This window comes from Pseudoliparis swirei, chromosome 7, assembly GCF_029220125.1.
Source record: "Pseudoliparis swirei isolate HS2019 ecotype Mariana Trench chromosome 7, NWPU_hadal_v1, whole genome shotgun sequence".
Lineage (NCBI taxonomy): Eukaryota > Metazoa > Chordata > Actinopteri > Perciformes > Liparidae > Pseudoliparis > Pseudoliparis swirei.
In genome coordinates, this window is record NC_079394.1 from 27648893 (window position 1) to 27673947 (window position 25055).

Sequence of the window (25055 nt, forward strand, 5' to 3'; positions counted from 1 at the left end):
TATCTACAAATTATTGCCTTTTGACAAGGAATCAAAATTAAAACCTTTGTATCGACATAGATTCACAAGTATAAGAGGTCAGTTCATAAACTTTTTAAAGGCTATTTGCTAATTATTTACATGAAATGCAGAAGTGAATATCTCCTCCGATGCTGGGCGTGGAAAATTAATTAGTAATGGTTTCCGAAGCGTGAATCCGGTCTGTAACCACGTCATGGTAAATTACTCCATCGATAGACAAGACACACATGATGTACCCCTGAAACAAACTAGTCATAGCACAATGCATAGATAAATTAAGTAAACACGACTACTGCATCCTATCGACCCGAAAAACCTTTGAAAATTCACAATTCTGGACTTCAGTCAAGAGAAAACCTCCATTTCTGCTACTACTCCGAGAAACTGTTGACTAGATCACACGAGGCCTCCTGGAGGCAGATCCAACACAAGATCCAAGTGGCTTTAAATAAGAGATAATACTGCTAACAGCTTGCTAAGTGGGCTGAACATGGCATGATTTGATTTAAGAGCATATTCTGACATGTTTACGACAAATAAAAGAGAGTTGGACTAAATGGGATAACAATGACTAAACAAGCAGACCAACCGAAGACGAGCTTTAAGGAGAACCTTTGAGGCCAGATGTGTGCATTTTCTACCTGTGAGGCGAGACTACTGACTACTTGGATCCTGCTAAGTATCTTCTTTAAACTAGTTTTATCTGCTAAAGTTACTGTTGTATTTGTTGTTTAAAGCTGCTGGATTGTTAGTCTGTCCTGTTTTAAGGAGTTGTTTTGGTAGAGAGGTGTGTCCTGTGTTCCGACACCTGAATCTTCACTGATTGGACGAGCGATCGTCACCTGGTTTCTATTGAGTGTCATTTGAATACCAAAAGCCAAGGGGCGGTGTCAACGCAGCTGGAGGTAATTGGCACTAACTTGGGCTCATAACCGGATGGGGTTTTTCGCGTCAGCTGTAGCGTCAGCGTGACGAAGACTCGGAGGACAAAGACATAGGAGTCTTCCGTTGGAGTCTTCGGGGGTGGCTGAGTCTTTTCCCCATTTTTTGAATATGTGTGTATTTTCCATACCTGTGCGTATCTCTACTCGTAGTTACTATAGGACTCGCTCATTCATGTACCGGAACCCCTCCTCTGCTATCCTTCCTACCCGTTCTACTCACACCCAGCACCTTGTCACAGGAGGCCTCTGGAACTGTCAGTCAGCCAACCGCAAGGCCGGTTTCATCTTTGGCTTTGCCATGGAGCAGTCGCTTGACTTCCTGGCTCTCACTGAGACCTGGATCACAGCAGAGAACACGTCTACCCCGGCTGCTCTCTCCTCTGCCTTCTCCTTCAGCCACACACCCAGACCCTCTGGTCGGGGTGGAGGTGCAGGTTTACTCATCTCACCCACATGGTGTTTCGCTCCCTACCCGCTTCCACTCTTTATCCCACTGACTTTTGAGTTTCATGCGGTGACCGTTACTCATCCGGTTCAACTTCACATTGTTGTTCTCTACGTCCCCTGGTTCTTTGGGAGATTTCTTGCGAGCTAGGCGTCCCTCCCATCGAACTCGGAACACGGCCCCCGCTCATCCTTCTGGGTGACTTTAACATCCAGACAGAAGTCATGTGATCTCTTACTCTTACTGTCTTCCTTTAACCTCTCACTCAGTCCCTCCCCTCCTACTCACAAAGCCGGCAACCACCTTGACTACATTTTCACAAGAAACTGCTCTACCTCCAACCTCACTGTAACTCCTCTCCATGTCTCTGACCACTTCTTCATCTCTTACTCTCTCGCTCTCTGGTACTGACAACCCACCCATATCTACAGACTCTGCACCTATACCGCAACATCTGCACCTCTGCCCTGTCCCTCCTCTCCCTGGCCTCCTCTGCTGCCCCCTCCTCTGGCCTCCTCTGTCCTATCTGCTCTCCCTCAACTGACTGCTTCTCACTCATGCAGCCTAACTCTGCCCCAGACACTATCTCCTCTTTCCTGTCTTCATCTCTTGATTCTCTTTGTCCTTTTAAGACACGACCGGTTCGGAAATCCTCTCCGGCTCCGTGGTTGTCGGACTCGGTGCGCGCCGAGAGAGCCACCCTGCGAGCGACGGTAAGAAAATGGCGCAAATCGGATCAAGCGGAAGACTTGCTCTTCTATCAATCTCTCCTCCTCCTTCTCTTCCTCTATCTCTGCAGCCAAAAGCTCGTTCTACCTGACCAAAATTCAGTCTTCCTTCTCTAACCCCAAAAAACTCTTCTCTATCTTTTCCAACCTCCTTGATCCCCCCTGTCCCCCTCCTCCTTCCACCCTTTTGCCGAGCCACTTTGTCGACTACTTTACAAACAAGATAGATGACATACGCTCCTCCTTTACAAATCCATCTTCTATCACCTCACCAACACTAACTTCTTCATCCTCCTCTCTTTCCTCTTTCACCCCCTTGTCTCCCAATCAAGTTCTTAGCTTGGTGACCTCCGCCCGACCAACCACCTGCGCCCTTGACCCCGTCCCGTCTCCCATTCTCCAGGCTATTGCTCCTGACCTTCTGACCTTTCTCACCCATCTTATTAACAGCTCACTCTCAACTGGTTGTTTCCCTAACTCTCTGAAGGAGGCGAGGGTCAACCCTCTCCTGAAGAAACCCACGCTCGACCCGTCTGAAGTCAGCAACTACAGACCGGTCTCTCTTCTTCCTTTTCTCTCCAAAACTCTGGAGCGAGCTATCTTGAGCCAAGTGTCCTCCTATCTCCACAGTAACAACCTTCTTGACCCTCACCAGTCTGGATTCAAGGCCGGCCACTCAACAGAGACTGCCCTCCTTGCTGTCTCTGAGCAGCTTCACACTGCTAGAGCAGCCTCTCTCTCTGTCCTTATCCTTCTCGACCTTTCTGCAGCATTTGACACCGTGAACCACCAGATCCTGATCTCTTCTCTTCAGGACCTGGGGATCTCAGGCACTGCACTCGCTCTTTTCTCTTCCTACCTTAACGACCGCACCTACCGGGTAACTTGGAGAGGATCTGTGTCTGATCCTTGTCCTCTCACTACTGGGGTTCCTCAAGGCTCTGTCCTGGGTCCCCTCCTCTTCTCTCTGTACACAAATTATCTCGGCTCTGTCATTCGTTCGCATGGCTTCTCCTACCATAGCTATGCTGACGACACCCAACTGATCTTCTCGTTTCCACCGTCCGAAACACAGGTGGCGGCGCGAATCTCTGCCTGTCTGACTGACATCTCTCAGTGGATGTCTGCTCACCACCTGAAGATCAACCCTGACAAGACTGAGCTACTATTCCTTCCAGGAAAGGCTCCCCACCCACGACCTGACTATCACCTTCAACAGCTCAGTGTTGGCCCCTACCCTGACTGCCAGGAACCTCGGGTGACACTCGACAGTCAACTCTCCTGACGGCCAACATCACTGCGACAGCGTTCCTGTAGGTCCATGCTGCACAACATCAGGAGAATACGGCCTCTTCTTACTCAGAAGGCGGCGCAGGTTCTGATCCAGGCTCTGGTCATTTCACGCCTTGACTACTGCAACTCCCTCCTGGCTGGTCTACCTGCTAAGGCCATCCGACCTCTGCAGCTCATCCAGAATGCAGCAGCTCGACTGGTCTTCAGCCTCGCGAAATTCACCCACACCACTCCGCTCCTCCGCTCTCTCCACTGGTTACCGGTGGCTGCTCGCATCCGCTTCAAAACACTGGTCCTGGCGTACCGTGCTCTAGACGGATCGGGACCCGTCTACATCCGGGATATGGTCACACCGTACACCCCGGCACGTTCGCTCCGCCGCAACAGCCAATCGACTTGTGCCTCCTGCACCTCGAGCTAATCACTCGAAATCCAGACTGTTTGCTGTCCTGCTCCTCAGTGGTGGAACAAGCTCCCCACTGACATCAGGACAGCAGAAAGTCTCTACATCTTCCGTCGGAGACTGAAAACACACCTTTTCCGACTATATCTGGATTAAAACACAGATTAGCACTTCAGTGGCACTTAGATAGCACTTACTTATGGTGCTTTTGTAGTTCGACTATGTTGAGGAAATGTTACTTCCTGTATTCTTGTTGTTCTTAGTTTGTACTCTAGGTTGAAATGCACTTATTGTAAGTCGCTTTGGATAAAAGCGTCTGCTAAATGACATGTAATGTAATGTAATGAAGAGGAAGATCATCTCCGTGCTTGTGTTGCTCTTCACACACGCTCTAGCAAAGTGGACTTGGGGGGCGACCAGCAACCATTTGCACCGGCCCGGTTACTAAAAAAGTACCTGTAAACAAAACTTGAAGTGTAAAAAGTACCACTTCAAAACAACAAAGACGAGCAACTCAAGACTGAGAATAGAGGCAGAAAAGTGAGCCAGTTTTGGCAGATGAACAGAACGGCAGGACAAGGTGCGGTCGCTCCAAGACGAGAGGAAGGGCGCCGCACGGCTCCGCCCCCTCGGGCCTCCGCCTGGACGTGACACATCTCAGGACCGCCAAACGGGAAGAAAATAAATGGCTAAAGACTCTTGAGAGAAATCAAGACTTTCGTTCTATATGATAGACATCACTGATGTCATAGGACACTGACAGAGATATTTATGTGTTATGTTTATTGCTTACCGTATCTTTAACTAAACAATCAGAGGAGCTCCTAGAACTCCGCGTTCCCACCCGAAGGTTGGGTTATGTGGTGTGGGAGTCGGATAAAGAAGTGATAACAAACCAGACGGAAGGAATATGTCAACATGTCCTCAGTTCCACTTCTCCATCTGTTGTTATGTGTGTGTGTTCAGCTTTCAATAAAAGGCTGGACCAAAGGGTGGCTCGGCGGAATGCTTTGGAGGTCGTCGTGATCGAAGCACGTGCGTCCGAGCTTCCCCTTTGATCAAAGCTTTCGAAGATACTACGTTGTCTGTGATTCATTTCTCACCTCCTTGAACGTGAATATTTTACATGATATAGAGAGGAAAAAACCTATCATAATTGGTGCCGTGACCCGGATCCCAACATACCCATCGGCTGGATTTTTCTTTTTCCTGCGGAGCCACTGACACCTGTGCAGGCCCCGACTGATCATCGGATTAAGAGACCGCTCAGCAGTGGATAATAATTTCTGCGGAGAGGAGATCCAGTCGTGGATTGACGGGATCCGGCGGATCGGAAGACCGAGGGAGACTGACCCAGACAAAGTACGTATGGTTTTGCCCTTTTTGCGAGAAAGAAAGGTTGACTACGGGTCGGGAAAATAAAGAGTGCCCTTTTGTGAGGAATAAAGGTGGAGTACGCGCTGTAAAAAAGGGTTTGCCCTTTTTGCGGAGAAATAAAGGTTGACTAAGCATCGTAAAAATAAGTGTTGCGAACTAATACATATTCGTGAGAGGTTATATGTGTTTGTTTAGCTTTGTTTGTTTATATTTGTTTGCGAATGAATGCTGTGACTCTATTGAATCAGCGTCGGCCGAAACCTTCCAGGCCAACATAAACCGACGGCCTGTTCAAGTAGACAACCACAGATTGGCAGTTAAATAAATAAGGTTTTGCCCTTTTTGCGAGAAATAAAGGTTGACTACGCATCGTAAAAATAAGTGTTGTGAACTAATACGTATTGGAGGGGTTTATACGTGTTTGTTTAACTTTGTTTGTTTATATTTGTTTGTGAATAAATGCTGTGACTCTAGTTGAAGCAGCGTCGCCCGACCTGTTCAATTAGACAACCACAGATTGGCAAGTTTGGGTAAATAAACGAGGAAATGTACTAATACTATACGATCACTCCATAAACAATGGGTAATTCTCACGGAAAACCTGAAGGCGAATTTTCAGGCGACACATTGTTTATGTTCAAACAGGACTCAGATAGTGTGAAATATCTGAAAAAATGGAAAACAAAATACGGTTTTTCCGGCGAACTAAACGTTTTTGAGATAGAAACAATCTGTAAAAATCTAAAAACTATCGCCGTAGAAAACAGAACACCCAGACTAAGCGCATTAAAACACCACGAATTAAAACAAGCAGAACAGTGGTTCCACGCAGCAAAAGAGAGGGCACAAGCCCAAGTAAAAGAAAACTTAAGGGCCGTGGAAATCGCGCAAGGGAAAAATAGTTCACAGGCCCTGTACACAAAAACAGAGTTGGACGAGACCAACGTAAAAGCAGTTCACCAGCACCCCGTAGCACAAGCGTCCAGCTCCGGAGAGGAGCCACAGAGCGAGCCTGATGACGAGGATGACGTATCACCTCCAGCATACGACCGCGTCACCACACCGTTATATCCAAAATTACCAGAGCTCCAGGACCCAAAGCCCCCACCGATTTCCACACGCCTACGTAACCGTCCCACCGACATACCGAAGAAAGCAAACGCATTTCCAATGTTACAAGTCTCTAATCCACATGATGCGAACACACCCGCGTACGTATTCCGGCCATGGATGGAGGCCGAATGTACCAATGCATGTGAAGGAGTTACTCCACCGCAGAAAAACTTTGATCAGTTCGTATTAGATTTGTTCATGCTGGCCGAATCTTACAAACTGAACGGCAAGGAGATGGAGAAGGTTATGCAGAAATTGTTCGTGCTGAAATGGGTGAAATGCAGGGGGGATTATACAGGAATAACGGAAGAAGGAGCACCCTTTGTCCACCCAGTAAACGGTCAAATGCGTGGGCGTTACAGAGACCAGGTAGAGGCCGTTATGACAAGAGCTCGCCCACTGTTCCAACAATCAGCATCCCACAGCAGATTAGCTGCATGTAAACAGGGACCCGGAGAGTCAGTCTCCGAGTTCCAATTCCGTTACGAAGAGGAACACAGGTCAAGCAGTGGGATCCCCTACGAGGAAGGGGGAGGAACACCCTACCAACAATCATTAAAACACGGCATCCTCCGTGGTATCCAGAAACCTATAGAGGACTGGATTAGAAAACACTGCGTCACGTGGGAAACAGCTAACCTGGACACAATTATGTCAAATGCACGTCACGCAGAAAACCTCATTAAACTGAAAACGAACAAAGGACCAGAGGTCTACGTTCGAGAGGGGGGGGATTTTGGACTGACGGCATACCAGGGGAGGGAAACCACAAGGGGAGGGTACCGGGGAGGCCGGGGAGGAGGCCGGGGAAGAGGCCGTGGACAGACTCGAGGGAGGGGTAAAGAGCGAAATGAGGAAGAATGTTGGGCCTGCGGAGAGGTTGGACATTGGTCACGTGACTGCCCCAACCCTAGGTGGGGGCGGAAACGTCCCCAATGACAACCACAGAGCAGCCCCAGCACCCTCGTAGAGAACGAGACTGACTACGAGGAGACTAACAAACAGAAAGATGAAGTAATGTTAGACATTTGTGGTGCTTGGGGTATGTTAAACGCATTAACAACAAAACCGTACAGAAAGATTGAGTGTAACGGGGAAACAGTGGAGTTTTTATGTGACACTGGAGCATGTAAAACGGTACTCACACAAGTGCCCCCGAACACTACATTTACCGAAGAGACCATTATGATAAAATGTGCCAATGGTAAAATAGCTCGTCACAAGGTGACAACAAACATAAGTATGACAGACCCCGAGACCGGACGAAACTGTAAAATTCCTGTCATAGTCGATCCTCAATGTCCGGTACCACTATTAGGAAGGGACGCCATGTTGGCCCTAAAAGTATACGTGACCCCGGTGCGAGGAGGAATGGTCGCGAAAGCATTGTCAGACGAAGACTCCGAGGGCGTGTACAATGCTCAGATGAGTGAAACCATATACTTCTCCTACGAGGTAAACACAGACGTAGAAACATGGCTTAAAAACCAATTCGGAGAAACAAACAGGCCTGATACAGATCACAGACAGAAATTGCATTTAACTATGAGGGTGGGGGGAGAAAATGATCTACAGTACGTGCAAGCGTTTTTGGCCCATGACCTTGTAAAGATTAGGGCCTCCTATCTACTAAAGGACATTCCGGGAAATGTTTGGCTACAATGTGAGTTAGAAAACTCAGACAGGCCATTGTTCCAGATTCAAAACAGCGTTCCTCATATTTCCATTAAAAAAGCCACAAACTCCGAATGGAAAGATATGGGGCCCCGAGCTAAACGCGCAACCATGGTAACCGATTGGCATCCCACTCCGTCATCTGATGACATGCAATGGGAAACCAGCGGTTCCACTGGGTTTCGGCGAGTACACCTCAAAATCACTGTACGGGCTGAACCCAAGATAAGAGAACAAAAAATAGACAACACATGAGATAATGTAATGACACTGGAGGAATCAATGCCAAAATTCCTCCAGAACATGCCATCCACTTTGTGGACTAAAGGACCAGCCGATGTGGGTTTAATAACAACAGCCGAGCCAGTTGTGTTGACACCAAAAAGTGATTTCAGACCATGTGTTAGACAATATCAATTAAAACCCGAAGCAAAAAAGGGCATCGCTCCCGTAATCCAGGAATTACTAAAAGCAGGAGTTTTAAAAGAATGTCCAAGCTCTCCCTGTAATACAGCTATCTTCCCAGTGAAAAAGGCGAATGGTAAAGAATTAGTTGCGCTGACTGAAGCATGCAAAGCAGGGGCAGGCCTAAAACTGACTATATACACCGACAGCCAATATGCACACTCAACATTGTTCATATTTGCTAAAATGTGGGAAAAAAGGGGAATGGTGACATCTACTGGGCGTCCAGTAGCCCATGCACTGTTGTTAACGAGTTTACTAGCAGCTATAACTTTACCTAAAGAATTAGCTGTGGTAAAATGCCGAGCACACCAGACAGTATGGAGGACTCAAAATGACTTAAGTATAAATAAATAAATAAATAAATGCATGAATAAATGTAGGAATAAATAAATAAATGCTTAAATAAATGTATAAATAAATAAATAAATGCTTAAATAAATGTATAAATGAATAAATAAATGTATAAATAAATAAATAAATGCTTACATAAATGTATAAATAAATAAATAAATACAGGAATGAATAAATATAAGTTATAAATCAACAGGACATCATTAAATACATATATTTCTACATTTCTGTATTTCTTCATTTATTTATTTCTCTATTTATGTGTCCACACGTATTTCTTCATTTATTTATGTGTGACATTTACGTGTCCGTATATTCAAATGAGCTGGGCGGTCCGAACCTCTGTCTAAAGCATGATTGGTCCCAGGAGTGTGATGCACCTGGTGTGTTATGCTCTACTACTTTTGCCTTGCACATGTTGTTGAAGTTGGCACGTTTAGCTAACCGTTAGCAGAAGTCATCGTTAGCACTTGGCAACATGGCATTGATATTACAAGCTATTTCAAATCAATTGCGATCTTTAGCAGACGATTTAGAGAACCACGTAAATCAGGACATCCTTCAGTTTCGGCTGGATAAAGTGACGGACGACTTGGCTCGGCTCAATGCCGACATGAATGTGGAAGTTGACCAAACAGTGTTCGACAGTCTGGAAGAAGCTGCCCGCCTACTTGGCATGTTCTCGGAACCAGAGGAGGTGACCCATGGACGTCCATCGTACATTTTACCTCCAAATATTATCGAAGCACATCTACTTTGGGGACATGCCGCTGGGGACATAGCGCAGGTGTTCGGAGTGTGCGAAAGAACCATTCGGCGGAGGATGGTACAGTACGGAATAAGGTAATGTCAAGTGTTTTTTCTGGTTTCATTTATTGTCTTTTAAACGTGGCAATATATCTGTTTGCAAATGTACGTTGTTTTTATCGATGATAATGTTATGTTCAAAAACCTATAGGCTAAGACGAGGAACTTCAGGATTCGTTATAATAAAGTGGCTTTAATAAAAAACATCGAAGTTGTGATAGAGGTTTCCTGAGCTTTCACAAAACACAGTCCACTATTGTCTTTTCATTTATTCCTACAGCACATAGCTGGGTTTAGACTAACAGGAACTAAAGCACACCCGGTGAATGTGTTTCAGATGAGGCTTAAGATCATCTAAATGTTAAACTGCTGTATACGACAGACCAACGTACATCTTGTGATCATTGTGTTCTGTTTGTACTGTGAGTTAGGTGACATTTCTTTTGTTTTCTCTTTTGACGTTTGTCTTGTTATTTTTGATGACCAGAGTCCATGATCTACTAACTCCATTGGAGGACAACGATTTGGATGAAGCTGTGACTCAAATTCTGCGGCAACATCCCAACACTGGATACAAGATGATGGTTGGGCATTTGAATGCACAAGGCATACGTATACAAAGTATGGGACAGTAGTCACTATTTGTTAGTTATTTACCTTTATGCTGCAATTTTCCTCTGTTTGATTGCTGATTTCCGCATAATTTGGTAAAAGGCAGCTTTACTTAGTAGACCTACCAGTATAGATGCTGTGCTACTTTAGAATTTACTGTAATATTGGGGAATATTTTACTTTTTTCTGTGCACCATATTTGTGCATTGTTTTGCATATTATAGGACAGCGTGTCCAGGAATCCATGCGGCGTGTGGACCCTGGTGGGATTTTGGTGCGCACCCTTCAGCTGAACCCAAGAAGACGCCGGAGGTACTCTGTACCAGCCCCAAACAGTCTTTGGCACATTGACGGAAATCATAAACTGATAAGGTATCAAACAAACATAAACCAGATCAAACATTTCTCAAACATTTACTTCACTGTAGATTTTACTACTTTAAGAAACTTACTACCCAGTATACTGTCTATCCAGAGAGTTGCAAAGATACGCCCATGTACAATTTTAATTAACCCATCAGCATCACTGCAAGCCAGCCTTTGATTTATCCATTTTTTTAATCAATCTTATCTATTGGATTTGTTTACAGTCAAGCAGTGACTTTTAGTGGTACTGCTATTGATCTTTGCTCATACCTTTCTATTTCAGATGGCGTATTGTTGTGCATGGTGGTATTGACGGCTTTAGTCGTTTAATCGTGTTCTTGAGTGCCGCCACCAACAACCGAGCAGCAACAGTGTTAAGAAGCTTTCATGAAGCTGTCTGTGTCTACGGTTTGCCGTCTCGTGTGAGGTCAGATAAAGGTGGGGAAAATGTTGCTGTTGCACGCTACATGGTGGAGAACAGAGGACTGAACAGAAATTCACACATTGCTGGCCGGAGTGTCCATAATCAAAGGTACCATGATCATCCATTCAAAAATGTATCAAAATAACACCTGTAACACTAAAAGATGGCAAGATGAACTTTTCTATGTTTGTATACTGCCATTAAAGTTAGTAATCAGCTGTTTCCTCCTGCTTTGCTTCAACAAGAACTATTTCAATGTATTTCAACATCCTGTTGAACTTTATGTTGAAATAGTTTGATTATTGAACTGTAAATATTGATTGAGGAGTTGTTAACTGTGATCAGCTAATAATCCAACAGTGTTAACCCTAGACTAACCTATTTATATTGCAAAGTATGAAGAAGCGCTTTGCTAAAGTAGATTTTAAGTGGCATGCAGTCATCTTATCCTTTTTAAAAGACTAACACAATTATTTGTAATATACTGTCATAGTAGGCAGACTAAATCATGTCTTTCCCCATCAGAATTGAAAGGCTCTGGAGAGACGTTTACAACAGCGTACTCGATCTCTTCTACACCATCTTCACCAACCTTGAGAGAGAAGGCTTTCTCAATCCTGACGATGAAATCCATCTCTATGCTCTGCACTGGTGCTTTTTACCCCACGTACAGAAACACCTTCAGTTTTTCCGGGATGGCTGGAACTGCCACAGACTGCGCACCGAGGGAAACCAGTGCCCGCTGCAACTGTGGAGTCTCAATGAACGTGATGGACAGCAGGACCCAACACAGGTTTGAATTTATTCAGTCATTTTATTTGTATCTTACTTTCCTACATGGGACAATGTAAACCTGAACCCCACTTTATCCAACATTACACATTACAAAGTACATGCATCAGAAGCATGATGTAACTAAGAGGCCTGTACATGTGGATTGTTTTTATTCTGCATAGCATGGGCATTTGCTAAAATGTTGTGATCAAACAAGGAGCAGTGTTTTAGAGAGATCATTATTGTAATGGGAAAATATATTAATCCCATAATGTTTTATAAGTTCAAACATCTCTAATCATAAGTCTAAGAATGTAAAACTCACATCTCCCTTTCCTACTAAATGTAATCTTTGCATGAGAAACAAAAAGGCAGACAGAAGGCTCCTCAATTCAACCTGACATTTATTGGGGCAGTTCTGTAGACATGTTGACAATAACTTAAACATCTCTTTTGGCTGGACAGACCCTTCAACCTCCACCCTTTTTACTGCAGGTTGACATGGAGTTTGGAGTTGACTGGACTGGGCCGTGTGGTCATCGTCGGCCTGGTGTTGTGGTCCCTGAAGTTCAGCTGCAACGCACACTAACTGAGCAGGAAGTTGACAATCTACCAGACCCTGATGGCCCTCTGTCCAATGTGTTGGAGGTCTTTGTTCAGACTGTAGGCGTCATCTCCGAAATGCTCCAGTAAAAGTCTGTCACCAGCTGTAGTTTAAATAAATGCTCTGGTTAAGCATAGTTGTGAAACCAGTGTTTAATTGCATTCTTATTTCCTGAACACTTTTGTTACACATGAATACGAATTGTAACAAGTAAAAAAAGAACTTAAAGCTGGCACTATTTTCATAAACAAGCTTTACTGAACTTTAATAGATTCTTTTATAGATATTTGTCAAATTATGACTGACAATCTGAATGCTCGGTCTCCTTTTGTTGACAATTAAAATATTTTACGAAAACAGATGACATTTCAATTTCTTTCAAGTGTTCTTACAGTTAACTAAAGACTGTCAACTGATGGAACATTAATATATCGAACATTAATATATAGATCTATACACACACAATTATAATAACAGGTCAATGTAAACATGGTTGTGCAACAGCCTTGTACAAGAGGCTACAATTACTGTAAGTGAATACAGTGTTATTTTGATGTACAGGCTCCTTAGACTAACCCAAACCCAGTGTCATTGCTGTGAATAGCAGCAAGAAGGTCTCTTTCGAAGTTACAGTACTCTTTGTAATGTCCCGGAAGTTTCAGCTGGTGGAAGCAGGTGGAAGAAGTGGGGAAGTTGCTCTCCACCACGTTAATATCCAGCTCGTGTCTGGGAAGCACATTCCATCCTATCCAGAACTGCAATAGTTTCCCAAGGATGCTTGTAGATGCTTTCAAAAAAGAAAAAAAGGCAATATTTATTTAATTGCTGAGAAGGATGTTACATCAACCATACATGCGATGTAAAAATAAAGACTGTACTTAATTTGTGCTTTGGGTTGGTAGTGTAGCTGAGAATTCATAGTTAAAAAGAAAAGTCGAGGAAGCCAAACTGACTCGGATAAATAACCTTTGGGGAACTATTAAAAGTTTCTATTAATTTACCGTTCTGAATAAATGTGCGAAGGAATCCTGTGATCCGACAGGTATCCTCCAAAGAGACATCACTGTCTTCGTCCTCATCTTCTGTTGGCCACTTTATCTTCTCCAAGACCATCTGACGGATTGATTTTATACTATCAGTTAACAATTGTTTCAAAATGAACAAGCGAATAGTGTAATTAACTGAAACCAATGGCTTCCAAGGAGTAGAACATGTAATTTATGAGAGTAATTTGTGCGAGTTCAGAGGAGTGTTTTTGACTTAGTATCAGGGGTCACTGACCTGTGGTGTGCACTGTAAGTCAGATGCTCTTGGAAAGAGGAGGGGAATTGTGTCTTTCCTCTCAGTTAGCAAAGGCCAGATCAATGTTTCTTTTAGTCCTCTGCGTAACTGTTTAACTTGTCTTGAGGTTCTTCCAAGGACCTGCAAAACATTTGCATCACAAAAAAAGCAAAGCAGTTTACTAATCATGAACTAATAGCCTCTTTGTTAATTAGTAAACCCAAAATTCATCTGTGTATAGCACAAAAAGGACAATGTGAAATACAACATCTGAGCTTTAACTCTGAGTTGGTCTGATATAAATGATCTGTTAAGTACAGATCTGAATACTCACAGCGTGGAGGATTAGTTTGTCCAGGAGCCATCTTCTGTTCTCAGATGAGACTTGAGGCAAATCCCAGGACACAGCCAACTCATTAATGCTGACCTTTTCTTCCGATGACAATTCTTCTGTACCCTTCAGCTAATAATGACAATTGCAATAGATTAGAATTTCTGATTTCTTAAGACTTGCACTATATTTATTATTACATTACATTACATTACATGTCATTTAGCCGACGCTTTTATCCAAAGCGACTTACAATAAGTGCATTTCAACCTAGAGTACAAACTAAGAACAACAAGAATACAGGAAGTAACATTTCCTCAACATAGTCGAACTACAAAAGTACCATAAGTAAGTGCTATTTAAGTGCAAATCTGTGTTTTAATCCAGATATAGTCGGAAAAGGTGTGTTTTCAGTCTCCGACGGAAGATGTAGAGACTTTCTGCTGTCCTGATGTCAGTGGGGAGCTCGTTCCACCACTGAGGAGCAGGACAGCAAACAGTCTGGATGTAGAGCGGTTAGCTCGAGGTGCAGGAGGCACAAGACGATTGGCTGTTGCCGAGCGGAGCGAACGTGCCGGGGTGTACGGTGTGACCATATCCCGGATGTAGATGGGGCCCGATCCGTTCAGAGCACGGTACGCCAGAACCATTGTTTTGAAGCGGATGCGAGCAGCCACCGGTAACCAGTTGATACAACAAATAGAGGACAATTTGTCAATCTTCCATCACGTTGCTGGTAACACTGAGGTCTCAAAACACATGCCAGATAATGTAATTCTTATCACTTTAACAGCACGTGAGCAATCTTTTAAAACTTGCTCTGAAAACACATTTTACATGATGACATCAGTCACTATAATTGCATGTTTAAAAGAGATATTCTTACGTTTATAGTTTAAATATTGCTTCAGCACCCTGCTGGTTCAAATTAGTAAACTATGCGATTGTAGGATTAAAAATATCTGAGAAATGTCTGACATCAGTTATTACTTTTATTGTCCTTGCCCCACATTTGTATCATTAAAATCTTACTGGAAAAATGTTTCGTACCACTGCGATTGTCTCACGGATATCAAGGTCAGCACAATCCTTAATGTCTATCATGGCTTCTTCCTGGGATCCACCGAAGAGCACATGCAGGATAGCTGGGCTGAGTCCTCCAAGGCATGGCCCATTATGGAGGAATGAATGACCAATCATTCGGCCGGCAACAACAAAAAAATCACTCTCCAAAAGGCAATGTGAAGTGGAGGGAATAAGATGATCTTGTTCCCCCTCGAAAAGAAGAGCTCCTCCTGGTACTTAAATTAAAAGAGAAAAAGTGAAAGAACATCAAAAGGGCAGAATGTAAAGGACATAGATATTTAAACTTTCATACGGAATTAGTGAGGAACTATTAATCAGCCACTGAATACTTTGGGTGGTCCTGTAAAAAACTTACATGATCACAGCAGCTTTGTTTTTTAAGGTTTTAGGTAGTCTCTGGGTAAGTACACAGATCTGTTGTCAGTCTAATGGCTGAAAACCAGCCATCAGCTAAAGAGAATATCCACTTACCACATTTCATCTCTAAACCATGCTGAAGTTTGGACATGATGGTTGCAAAGAAATGTCGGGTCACGCCATCACCAATTGCTGGATCTCCTGAAAAAGAAAAGTACACGGTATCGACATCAGTTAAATGAATATATGAGACTTTTTTGTCTTTAGTTTTGTGTGTGTAACCAATTTACCCTTGAGTGTGAATGTCAAGGGGCAAGCCCACTCAACATTAGCCATCTTATAAAAAGTAAGCACCGCCCTTTCCCTGTCCTCTGCACTGTCTCCAAGATCCATAGTGAGATATAATGGTTTTCCAGTTGCATGCTGGCTTAAAATGTCTTCTTTGAACACGTTGGCTGCATCACTGGGATTTGAAATCATTTTCCAATCTAAAAAAAGTTTTGAAATTGTTCAAATTAATACGGGAGGAATTGATAAATTGAGAGCAACAATGTATTGCAGTACATTATGTAATGATGTAACACACCTGTGAAGCCTCTCTCCTCAGTGGGATCCAGCTCAACCATCTCAGGAGCAGCCACATGTCCCTGAGGTGGCACGTAGTAGTTTGTGTTGCTGGCAAATCTACCTTCACTTCGGGAGGCACTTTCTGTGGTGACCACAATGTCTACCTCACCACTGTTCTGTGATGGTCTTGGGTAAAAAGACTTTTGTTATTGGGGCGAGTATATTTTATATTACATTAGTCACAAAAACTCTGCCACTAGAAAAGAATGGTCGAATACATAGAACAGAAAACATTTATAAAAAATTCAACTTCCCCTCAATACCAATATTTAGTAACATATCCTCTATATTTGTATGCGTTATTGAAAACAATTTGGCTTTACAGAGATTGTTGGCATTAAAATAACAAATAGTAGAGCCCATAATTAAGACACATCAGAAGTACTTTCTTTTCATAATTTTGGCCCTGCATTTTTATTATAATTATAAGTTTATCTTATATCCATATTCAAAATGCTGTACATCTTTTTGGCAGCTCCCCCCCCCCAATACTAATGCTTAATGTCTGATGTATGATTTCTTGAAAAATTTCACATTTTAGTTCTGTAGAGCATTACCTCACGCATTCATCACTGTGAGCCTTGATTCCTGTAAAAGGGAACTCCTCTCCACATGTTAAACAGTTCTGTGGTGGTCCAACTAATGCATTACTGCACTCTGGTTGACATGCCTGTAAAGATAAATTCAAAATGTAACACAAACTATTTTATGTGAATCTTTATAATCTGCTATTTTCATGTGGGAACCCCAATTTAAAAGTGAGAATCTTACAGGGTCGAGATTGAGATTTCTTTGGAGTGGTCGGATGAAAATTGTAGCATGACCAATCTGCGTTTGGGGATCTCTCAAATGCCTCACATGATAACCCTCATTGGGACATGGTATGAGGATCAGTTGGCGACTTCGTGTTGTTCCACTAATTTTGAGCAACTCAAATCCTCCCCCTTGTCCGAGTTTCGGATATGCATTTAAAAGAAAAGCTCTAAAATCCTCTGGATTGGTAAGTGTGCCTGAAAATAAAAGATAATAATACAATCAACCGATCAAACTTGAAATATAATAAGGTTGAATGTTTCTGAAAGGTAACTTAATTCATGAAAAATGTGTCTGTCAATCATGATGCCTGACATACCTTGGAATGTGAGACGTTTCTCGCCTAGTCCTGCAGCAGCAAGTCTATCTTTCGTGTATCGGTTGGGGACTAAGGATGCATTTTTATCGTCAATACAACAGAAGCAGTGCGTGTATGAATGAACTTGTGCAGGTGGAGCAGCAGCAGTTTGCCTCCTTGTCGTCGTCCTTCCTCCATTATACCGTCCAAAGAGTCTTGAAACCTCAGCTAGAATCAAGGGAAGATCGATTTCCATAACTTTAATTTCCATGACCAAACTGAAATATCAGTGTATACATAAAAACATTTTAAAATGTAGTATTCAAACAATGTAAATTCCAAAGCATGCAGTATACCTTAAATTACACAAATGAATGAGATACAATAGTTTGATTAAAAGAATACACATTTATATCAATGTTTATTCTTTCAATCAAACTATTACCCCTTTTGTGCAAATGTATCTGGTTGGAATGTACATAGTGGTTCAGGCATTTGGTCAGATAGAAAGTCATCGGCCCTTCAACACGTTGGCAAGTATATGAGCAGAGAGGTGAGCTACCGGGGAACATTAGTCAAATAGCAGGCTGGCATCTTCGGATGATTTAAAAGACTGTGAATTGGCAACCTTCAGTGGCCACATTACCTCCACAGTTGTGCTACGTTCACACCAAAGCGACGCGATTTGTCGCGTCGCCCAAAACGCTTGAGTTTACTCGCTCGACCGTTCACCGTGTTCTCGCCATAAGCGTTGAGACGCTCCGCGAGGGGCGGGGCTTATCTCCGTGTCTGGTCTCCGTAAAGACCGTTATCATCTCCTTGTCCACCAGAATAACTCACCACTAGTTCTGCTTTATACTTGTTGTGGACATCCCACAAACGTCTGAACATCTAACGCCCTCGTGTTTGGGTTCATAACATTAATATCATATCATATATATATATATATATACCCACGCAGCTCGGTCACTTTCACCGATGAAGATAACTGTTACGTCTGAAAGACTTCCGCTTCCAGCGCTACACATCTAAACGCGTGTCATTGTGGTCATAACGTTATAATATACTGTATGTTATTGTGTTCATAACATTATTGTCCTTCTTGTTCTGATTCAACAGCATCCGGACAACGATGACTCGCGGAGCAACTCAAGAGCTGATTGGCCCGAGTTGAGAAATTATTGCCTCAAAAGTTGAAATATTTCAACTAGCAGCGACAATTGCGCCGCTGTAAATGAGTCGCCCACACTGCGTTACCCCAAACGCCCCGCCCGGAAAAATGTTGCGTCTATCGCAGCCACACTCGTCTGTACGTTGACTTTTCATGGGATTCGGTAGCGCGAATAAATCGCGTCGCTTTTGATGTGAACGCACCTTTACTGGAGCGCTGCTCGGCGAAGCCGTAGCTTCGCTAGCTCAACGCTCTGATGTCTGCTTTTATTAGCATGGCTCGTTAATGCCGCCTCTCTCATGTTTGACATGTCTAATGTTTTGCCACCACAGAGAAGCCAACATGGTTAAAGCGACGCTTCCCTGTCATAGTACATTATCCAGACTGCTTCCCTGAGCTACTGTTGCTATGGCCATCGACATTTCCAGTTACGGTGCGTTCACTTGCAACGCAAATTTTTTATTTTTTATTATTTCAAACTCAGCGTAAATAAAAAATGTAATACAACACATTTTCATGACTTTTCCAAAACTTTTGGGATTTAATTTCCAGTCCTGGAAATAACGACATGCCTTTTCCAGGTGTTCCATGACCATATGAACACTGCTAGCACACATGACACAGCATGAATACATAAATTACTCATCACAGCGATTGTTATTAAGTCTACACAAGGGATTTAGCATGGAAACATATTCACTGCAGAAACCCACCATCCACTGGGTGCCTGGGTGTTGTGTGATGTGGTCCTGGAGGTGAACGTGGGTCGTTTACGATGGTTGGTGCTGCAAAGAAAAGAAAAAAAGCAGTGAACACCACGTGGCTGAAGTTCAGCTTAATATAAAGTTAGTATGTTGGCACCATGACCAACAGTATTAAGGTAGCTAAACAACTGCTGTTGTTATGCTGCCTAATGTTAAACATTTAAACAGAAACTTACAGTTCTCAAGCTGTTCAGCCACATCCCGCAGCAGGTCTGCCAGCGGCCGCCTGGTCGAAGCCATGAGTGTTGCTAGCCTCGACAGCTTTTTGACTCGTCTACAGGTTCCATGTGCTAGGTAGGGATCGGTTGCTTCTGTCTTGCTCCTCTTCTTGACCAATCATGCTTTAGACAGAGGTTCGGACCGCCCAGCTCATTTGAATATACGGACACGTAAATGTCACACATAAATAAATGAAGAAATACGTGTGGACACATAAATAGAGAAATAAATAAATGAAGAAATACAGAAATGTAGAAATATATGTATTTAATGATGTCCTGTTGATTTATAACTTATATTTATTCATTCCTGTATTTATTTATTTATTTATACATTTATTTAAGCATTTATTTATTTATTTATACATTTATTTATTCATTTATACATTTATTTAAGCATTTATTTATTTATTTATACATTTATTTAAGCATTTATTTATTTATTCCTACATTTATTCATGCATTTATTTATTTATTTATTTATACTTAAGTCATTTTGAGTCCTCCATAAGACAGGCATAGATAAAATAACAAAAGGCAATGCTAAAGCTGATGAAGAAGCAAAACGAGCGGCTAAAACACCACAGGTACACGCAGTACGAACAACACCGTCAAGTCCAATAGACATTGAGATCCTACGAGAGGCACAAACGAATGCAACAACACAAGAAAAAGCCACATGGGAAACAAGGGGGGCCACGGAGGAAAACAAGATGCTTTGTATAGAAGGGAAACCGATCCTACCGAGAAGTCTATTTAAGGCCGTGGCTATTTTGAGTCATGGGCGATGCCATGTCTCAACAGGAGGGATGGTATCTATGATAGAACAATACTTCTATACAATAAATATACAAAATTACTTAAAACTTTTTTGTAAAAGCATGTGTAACATGCATCAAGCACAACCCTCAAGGAAACCTTCGCCCAAAGCGAGGCAGGTTCCCGCTCCCTGAGTACCCATTCCAGGTAATGCACATGGATTTCATCGAACTCACGCCATGCGGTCATTACAAATACTGTTTAGTAATGGTGGATGCATTTTCCAAATGGGTAGAAATTGCACCAACAACGAAAGCAGATGCTGAAGCAGTGGTGAAAGCCATATGCAAATACATTCTGCCCACTCATGGCATTCCAAGACGCATTTACAGTGACAATGGCTCACACTTTGTAAACGAGGTAGTAACAAAACTAAGCGTCATTATGGACATTGAACTACAAAATCATTGTGCATACCACCCACAGAGTGCCGGATTGGTAGAGCGAACCAACGGCACCATAAAAAGCAAACTGAAGAAATGCATGACTGAAACAGGAAAACCTTGGCTAGAGTGCATAGACATTGTGAAAACATACATGCATATCGTTCCGACCCAAACGGGCCCTACCCCATTTGAAATCATTTATGGACGACCCTACCGCCTACCACTAACTCACCCAGATTTAGAGCAAGTGGGTGAGAAAGAAACAATAGTGGAGTACATGAAGAAGACCATGATGGGGAGAGGAGTCAGGGAAGCAAATGTCTTGCCAGATTCACCTGTCTCCCCCATTATGTCTGTACAGGTCGGCGACTGGGTCTTCATCCGCGTCATCAAGAAAAAGACGTGGAGCGACGCTCGCTGGGAGGGACCATTCCAAGTCCTTCTGACGACTGCAACCGCTGTAAAGATCGCCGAGAGGACCACCTGGATACATCTTTCCCATTGCAAACTGTTCCCTACAGAAATCCCGGACCAGTGCCCTGATCCCGAGACGACCGCGAGCAGAGGGGAAGACTGACTTCAAAGGGGGCTGTCCGCTTAAAAGACAGCCATCTCAACGTCAGTGAAGAAACCAACAAATCCCTGCTCTTAGGTGTCGGCTCGGGTGATGGAGCGAGAGGTCCCGAGGGGCTCAAACGAGAGGAGCAAGGGAGAAGGAGAGGAAAGAAGACCATCCAGACTCAGAGTTAAGTGCAGAGAAATGTGTGGACCCTGCAGTATCGGAGTCATGGCGGCCATGGTCATGGCGATAGGCGCGTTCTGGTTGTGTTTTCTGTTACAGGACGCCGCAAAAGAGGGTTCCCAGAGGTCCCGAGGAAAAAGGAACATAGCTGGTACCAACCCGCTGCTGTCACAAGAGAAGGAATGGACACACATGCAACACAGTCCATGGGATGGAAAGAACGAAGAAGAGAAATACCCAAGGATGAAGAATAAGTGGTACAAATATGTACATGTGTTAGCAAAAAGCTACAACAAAACTAATTGTTACGTGTGTTCCAAACTACCCTTTGCTTCTAATCAGGTCACCTTGTACGCCCGCAGAATGAGTGAGGCACAAGCAGGGTGTTTCGCGAGCATGGCTAGGAGTGGACATCATGAAGACAGTTTAATGCTAGAGGGACCCCATGGTACACCGACGCCAGGAGTTGATAAGGGATATTGCGCCAAAACCTTCTGGGTCGTTTGGTATTATACGGTGAAGGGATACGCAATTCCTCAGTCAGTGGTGATGGAAGACGCGAAAAACCACCCAATATGTTACCGTCAAAATCTTGGTAAAACAGCCATGGGAACTACTACCAACTGCGATCAAATAAAAATCGACCCGAAGGGAGCACCATTGAACGTACATGCTCCATCCAATGGTACATTTATGATACAGGGAGGGTGGTGGCTATGCGGAAACAATGCCTATATCACTCTCCCGTTCGGATGGAGGGGAACATGCGCCCCGATTTTTGTAACCGATCACACAGTATTTATTACTGAGGAAGAAGTCCGAACACGTAAAAAGCGAGAAGCACCATTCTTCGTAGCCCACGATTCAGTGTGGGGGTCCGACGTACCCCAAGAGTACAAACACTGGACAACGGGCCAAAAGGTGCTCCTCGCCCTGTTCCCGTGGGTAGGAACGTCGAAAAATATGTTGCGTATTGAGACAGTAGATTATCGGCTCGGACTGTTTATCAATAGCTCCCTGATAATCGAAGAGGCCCAAAACAGAGAGATAGACGCCATCCGTACCATGGTGATGCAGAATCGAATGGCCCTTGATTTACTTACCGCAGCCACAGGAGGAACATGTGTCCTTCTGAACACATCCTGCTGTACGTATATTACTGATGATGTCCACTCCCAGAACATGACCGACGCGCTCGGCCGCCTATATCAGTTGCAGCGAGCAATGGCGGCCGACCACAAACCCAGGCCATATGAAAGCTGGTATGATTGGCTGTTTAACGGCTCATGGAGGCAGGTCCTTATCAAAACTGCGACGATGTTAGGTGCGGGATTGTTGACCGTCATCTGTGTGCTGAGTTGTGTGATCCCGTCTATTCGTGGGATAACAATCAGAGCAATCAATACCCTAACATCGGTGTCTGGGCTCACCTCACGGATGGAGCCCATTGAAGCGACCGTGTATATTCATATGTATGATGACATGGGAAGACCTGTCAATGTTCCCGTTTAAGAAAATATAATGTAAACTTTTGGTTTATGCTTGGATGACATAATTGTGTAAAACTCCTCACAAGGAACGGACGATTATTGATGTGAAGCTGCTGACTAAAAAGTTTAATTCCCAAAGAGATTGGTGTGGTGTTACTAACAAATAATGTGTAACAAGAATAATCATGATTCTGCTTTAACTGCTTAACCCAAATACGTAAATCACATGCTGCTTAGAAATTAGACAAATCAAATGAGTGCCATTATTTGACCATGTTTAGATAATAAGCAATTAGCATAAACAGGAGGGAACTGACAGAGAAATTTATGTGTTATGTTTATTGCTTACCGTATCTTTAACTAAACAATCAGAGGAGCTCCTAGAACTCCGCGTTCCCACCCGAAGGTTGGGTTATGTGGTGTGGGAGTCGGATAAAGAAGTGATAACAAACCAGACGGAAGGAATATGTCAACATGTCCTCAGTTCCACTTCTCCATCTGTTGTTATGTGTGTGTGTGTTCAGCTTTCAATAAAAGGCTGGACCAAAGGGTGGCTCGGCGGAATGTCTTGGAGGTCGTCGTGATCGAAGCACGTGCGTCTGAGCTTCCCCTTTGATCAAAGCTTTCGAAGATACTACGTTGTCTGTGATTCATTTCTCACCTCCTTGAACGTGAATATTTTACATGATATAAAGAGGAAAAAACCTATCAGACACAAACAAATTGAAAACAAACAAGTAAATATATTTACACATATCTCATATTTCTTGAACAAAGTGGATTCTCCAGTGAGGTCAGTCTTCTGTCCAGGTGGGATGAGGGAAGAGGACGATCACTCGGACTGAAGTGCTGCGGTGTGCTGTGTGTGGTGCCGCGCGTGAGCTCCCAGAAACCCGTGGGGCTCGCCGCCGCCGGCCAAGCTCCCAAAGTCTGTGACGGACACCGCCATTTTGGCGCCGGTGATCCGGTGGTGGTGCGTCGCTGTCCGTCGGGGTTGGAAGTCCACGGCGAGGTTCCCCGCCGACGCGTCGCTGATGAAGGAGTCGGGCAGCGCCATCTGGAGTCTCTTGGAGGGCCGCTCGCAGTCCTTGTTGACGCACGCCCCTCCGAGCGGGCCGAGGTCGGAGCGGTAGAAGCCGGCGTCGAGCATGTCGAGGCAGCCGGGGTCGTTGGAGGGGAAGCCGAGGGCCTCGTCGTGGCTCAGGGACCCGCGGTGGAGGCCTTCCATCGGAGGGAAACCGTAGGCGTCGATGCAGCCGACCTCGGCAGGGTTGCACACCGTGGCGACCGTGTTGCTCAGCGCTGCAACGAGACGGGACAGCGTTGAGTCTCTGGAGCTGGAGGAACACGAGCCGACAGGCGCTGCTCCCCCGGGTCACTACAGGGTCCACCACATGGCCACCAGTGGATTCACACCACTTGAAACCAAATGTCCATGACCAAACTGACATCTCGGTGGATACATGAACATCTTTTGAAAATGAAGTATTCCAACAAGGAGAACTACAAAGCATACAATACACCTTAAATGAAACAAGTGAATGAGAGACAATAGTTTGCGCCAAAAGATTTGCGCTTTCTCTCGTAGTTTTTTAATCTCCACGGTCTCTGAAAATGAGACTCTGGTTTTCGACTCTGTGAAGGAGAGTCTGTCCATTCTTGGCTGAAGACTCTGGGTTGAGCCGTCCACAGTTCCCGTATTTATTGTTTATTCACACGTCACGTGAAATAACTACTCTGACTCACACACACCTCAGACTGTTGGGTCTCTCTCCTGTGTGTGTGTGTGTGTGTGTGTGTGTATCACACTCGAGTCAAAGGCGAGGCTTATCAAAATACACATCTGGATGAGTAGCATCACAGTGTGCACCGCTTGGTGCGCTTCCTGGACTGCCGAGTTAAAGATGTCGGCACACAGACAACAGCGTCTGGGTCTGGACTCGACCCGCGCTCCGCTTGTTCGTGACCCCTGCCATATAGTCATAAAAAGGTCATTTTATAGTCAATACAAATATGCTTTAAACTAGAAATAACCGCTTCAGGTAGGACTATGCCTCTGCGAACCAGTCTCGTTACAGTTAACACGTCAGTCCTGGACGTCATCATTTCATCAATTATGTGAAATTGTTATTATTACCGTCGCATTGAGAATGCGGAAGGTTATGTGTTGATCGCCGTGTATTTATTTATTTATTTGTATGCGTGTTACTCGCATAACTCAAAAAGTATTAAACCGAATCGCATGATATTTGGTGGGATGATTGGTTA

General features: G+C 43.9%; 2 protein-coding genes and 1 pseudogene across 3 annotated transcripts; 2 read left to right on the top strand and 1 right to left on the bottom strand.

Annotated features, from left to right (window-relative positions):
• Positions 1-25055, bottom strand: part of LOC130196330 (NACHT, LRR and PYD domains-containing protein 14-like) — a 267022-nt pseudogene that overhangs the window by 80746 nt on the left and 161221 nt on the right.
• LOC130196699 (uncharacterized) lies at positions 4598-23421 on the top strand. The gene is made up of 2 exons (XM_056419027.1): positions 4598-5196; positions 20917-23421. Exon 2 carries the CDS (start codon positions 21223-21225, stop codon positions 22807-22809), a length of 1587 nt encoding a protein of 528 aa, XP_056275002.1. The 5' UTR covers positions 4598-5196; positions 20917-21222; the 3' UTR covers positions 22810-23421.
• zgc:174680 (uncharacterized protein LOC100136843 homolog) lies at positions 10222-12540 on the top strand. 2 transcript variants are annotated; one of them, XM_056419044.1, is made up of 5 exons: positions 10222-10245; positions 10461-10608; positions 10886-11134; positions 11552-11819; positions 12296-12540. In XM_056419044.1, the coding sequence occupies exons 2-5, from the start codon at positions 10481-10483 to the stop codon at positions 12491-12493; spliced, it is 843 nt and encodes a 280-aa protein (XP_056275019.1). In that variant the 5' UTR covers positions 10222-10245; positions 10461-10480; the 3' UTR covers positions 12494-12540. The 2 variants fall into 2 exon arrangements, with proteins under 2 accessions (XP_056275019.1, XP_056275020.1); XM_056419045.1 differs by having other exon boundaries at positions 11700-11819.

What these genes read in the sequence shown, in the direction of transcription:
- zgc:174680 (XM_056419044.1), top strand. Translation starts at nt 10,481, where the DNA reads ATGCGGCGTGTGGACCCTGGTGGGATTTTGGTGCGCACCCTTCAGCTG. An exon ending in CGGAGTGTCCATAATCAAAG is followed by an intron (nt 11,135 to 11,551) that starts GTACCATGATCA and finishes TTTCCCCATCAG; the next exon opens with AATTGAAAGGCTCTGGAGAG. An exon ending in GACAGCAGGACCCAACACAG is followed by an intron (nt 11,820 to 12,295) that starts GTTTGAATTTAT and finishes TTTTTACTGCAG; the next exon opens with GTTGACATGGAGTTTGGAGT.
- LOC130196699 (XM_056419027.1), top strand. Translation starts at nt 21,223, where the DNA reads ATGGAGCGAGAGGTCCCGAGGGGCTCAAACGAGAGGAGCAAGGGAGAA.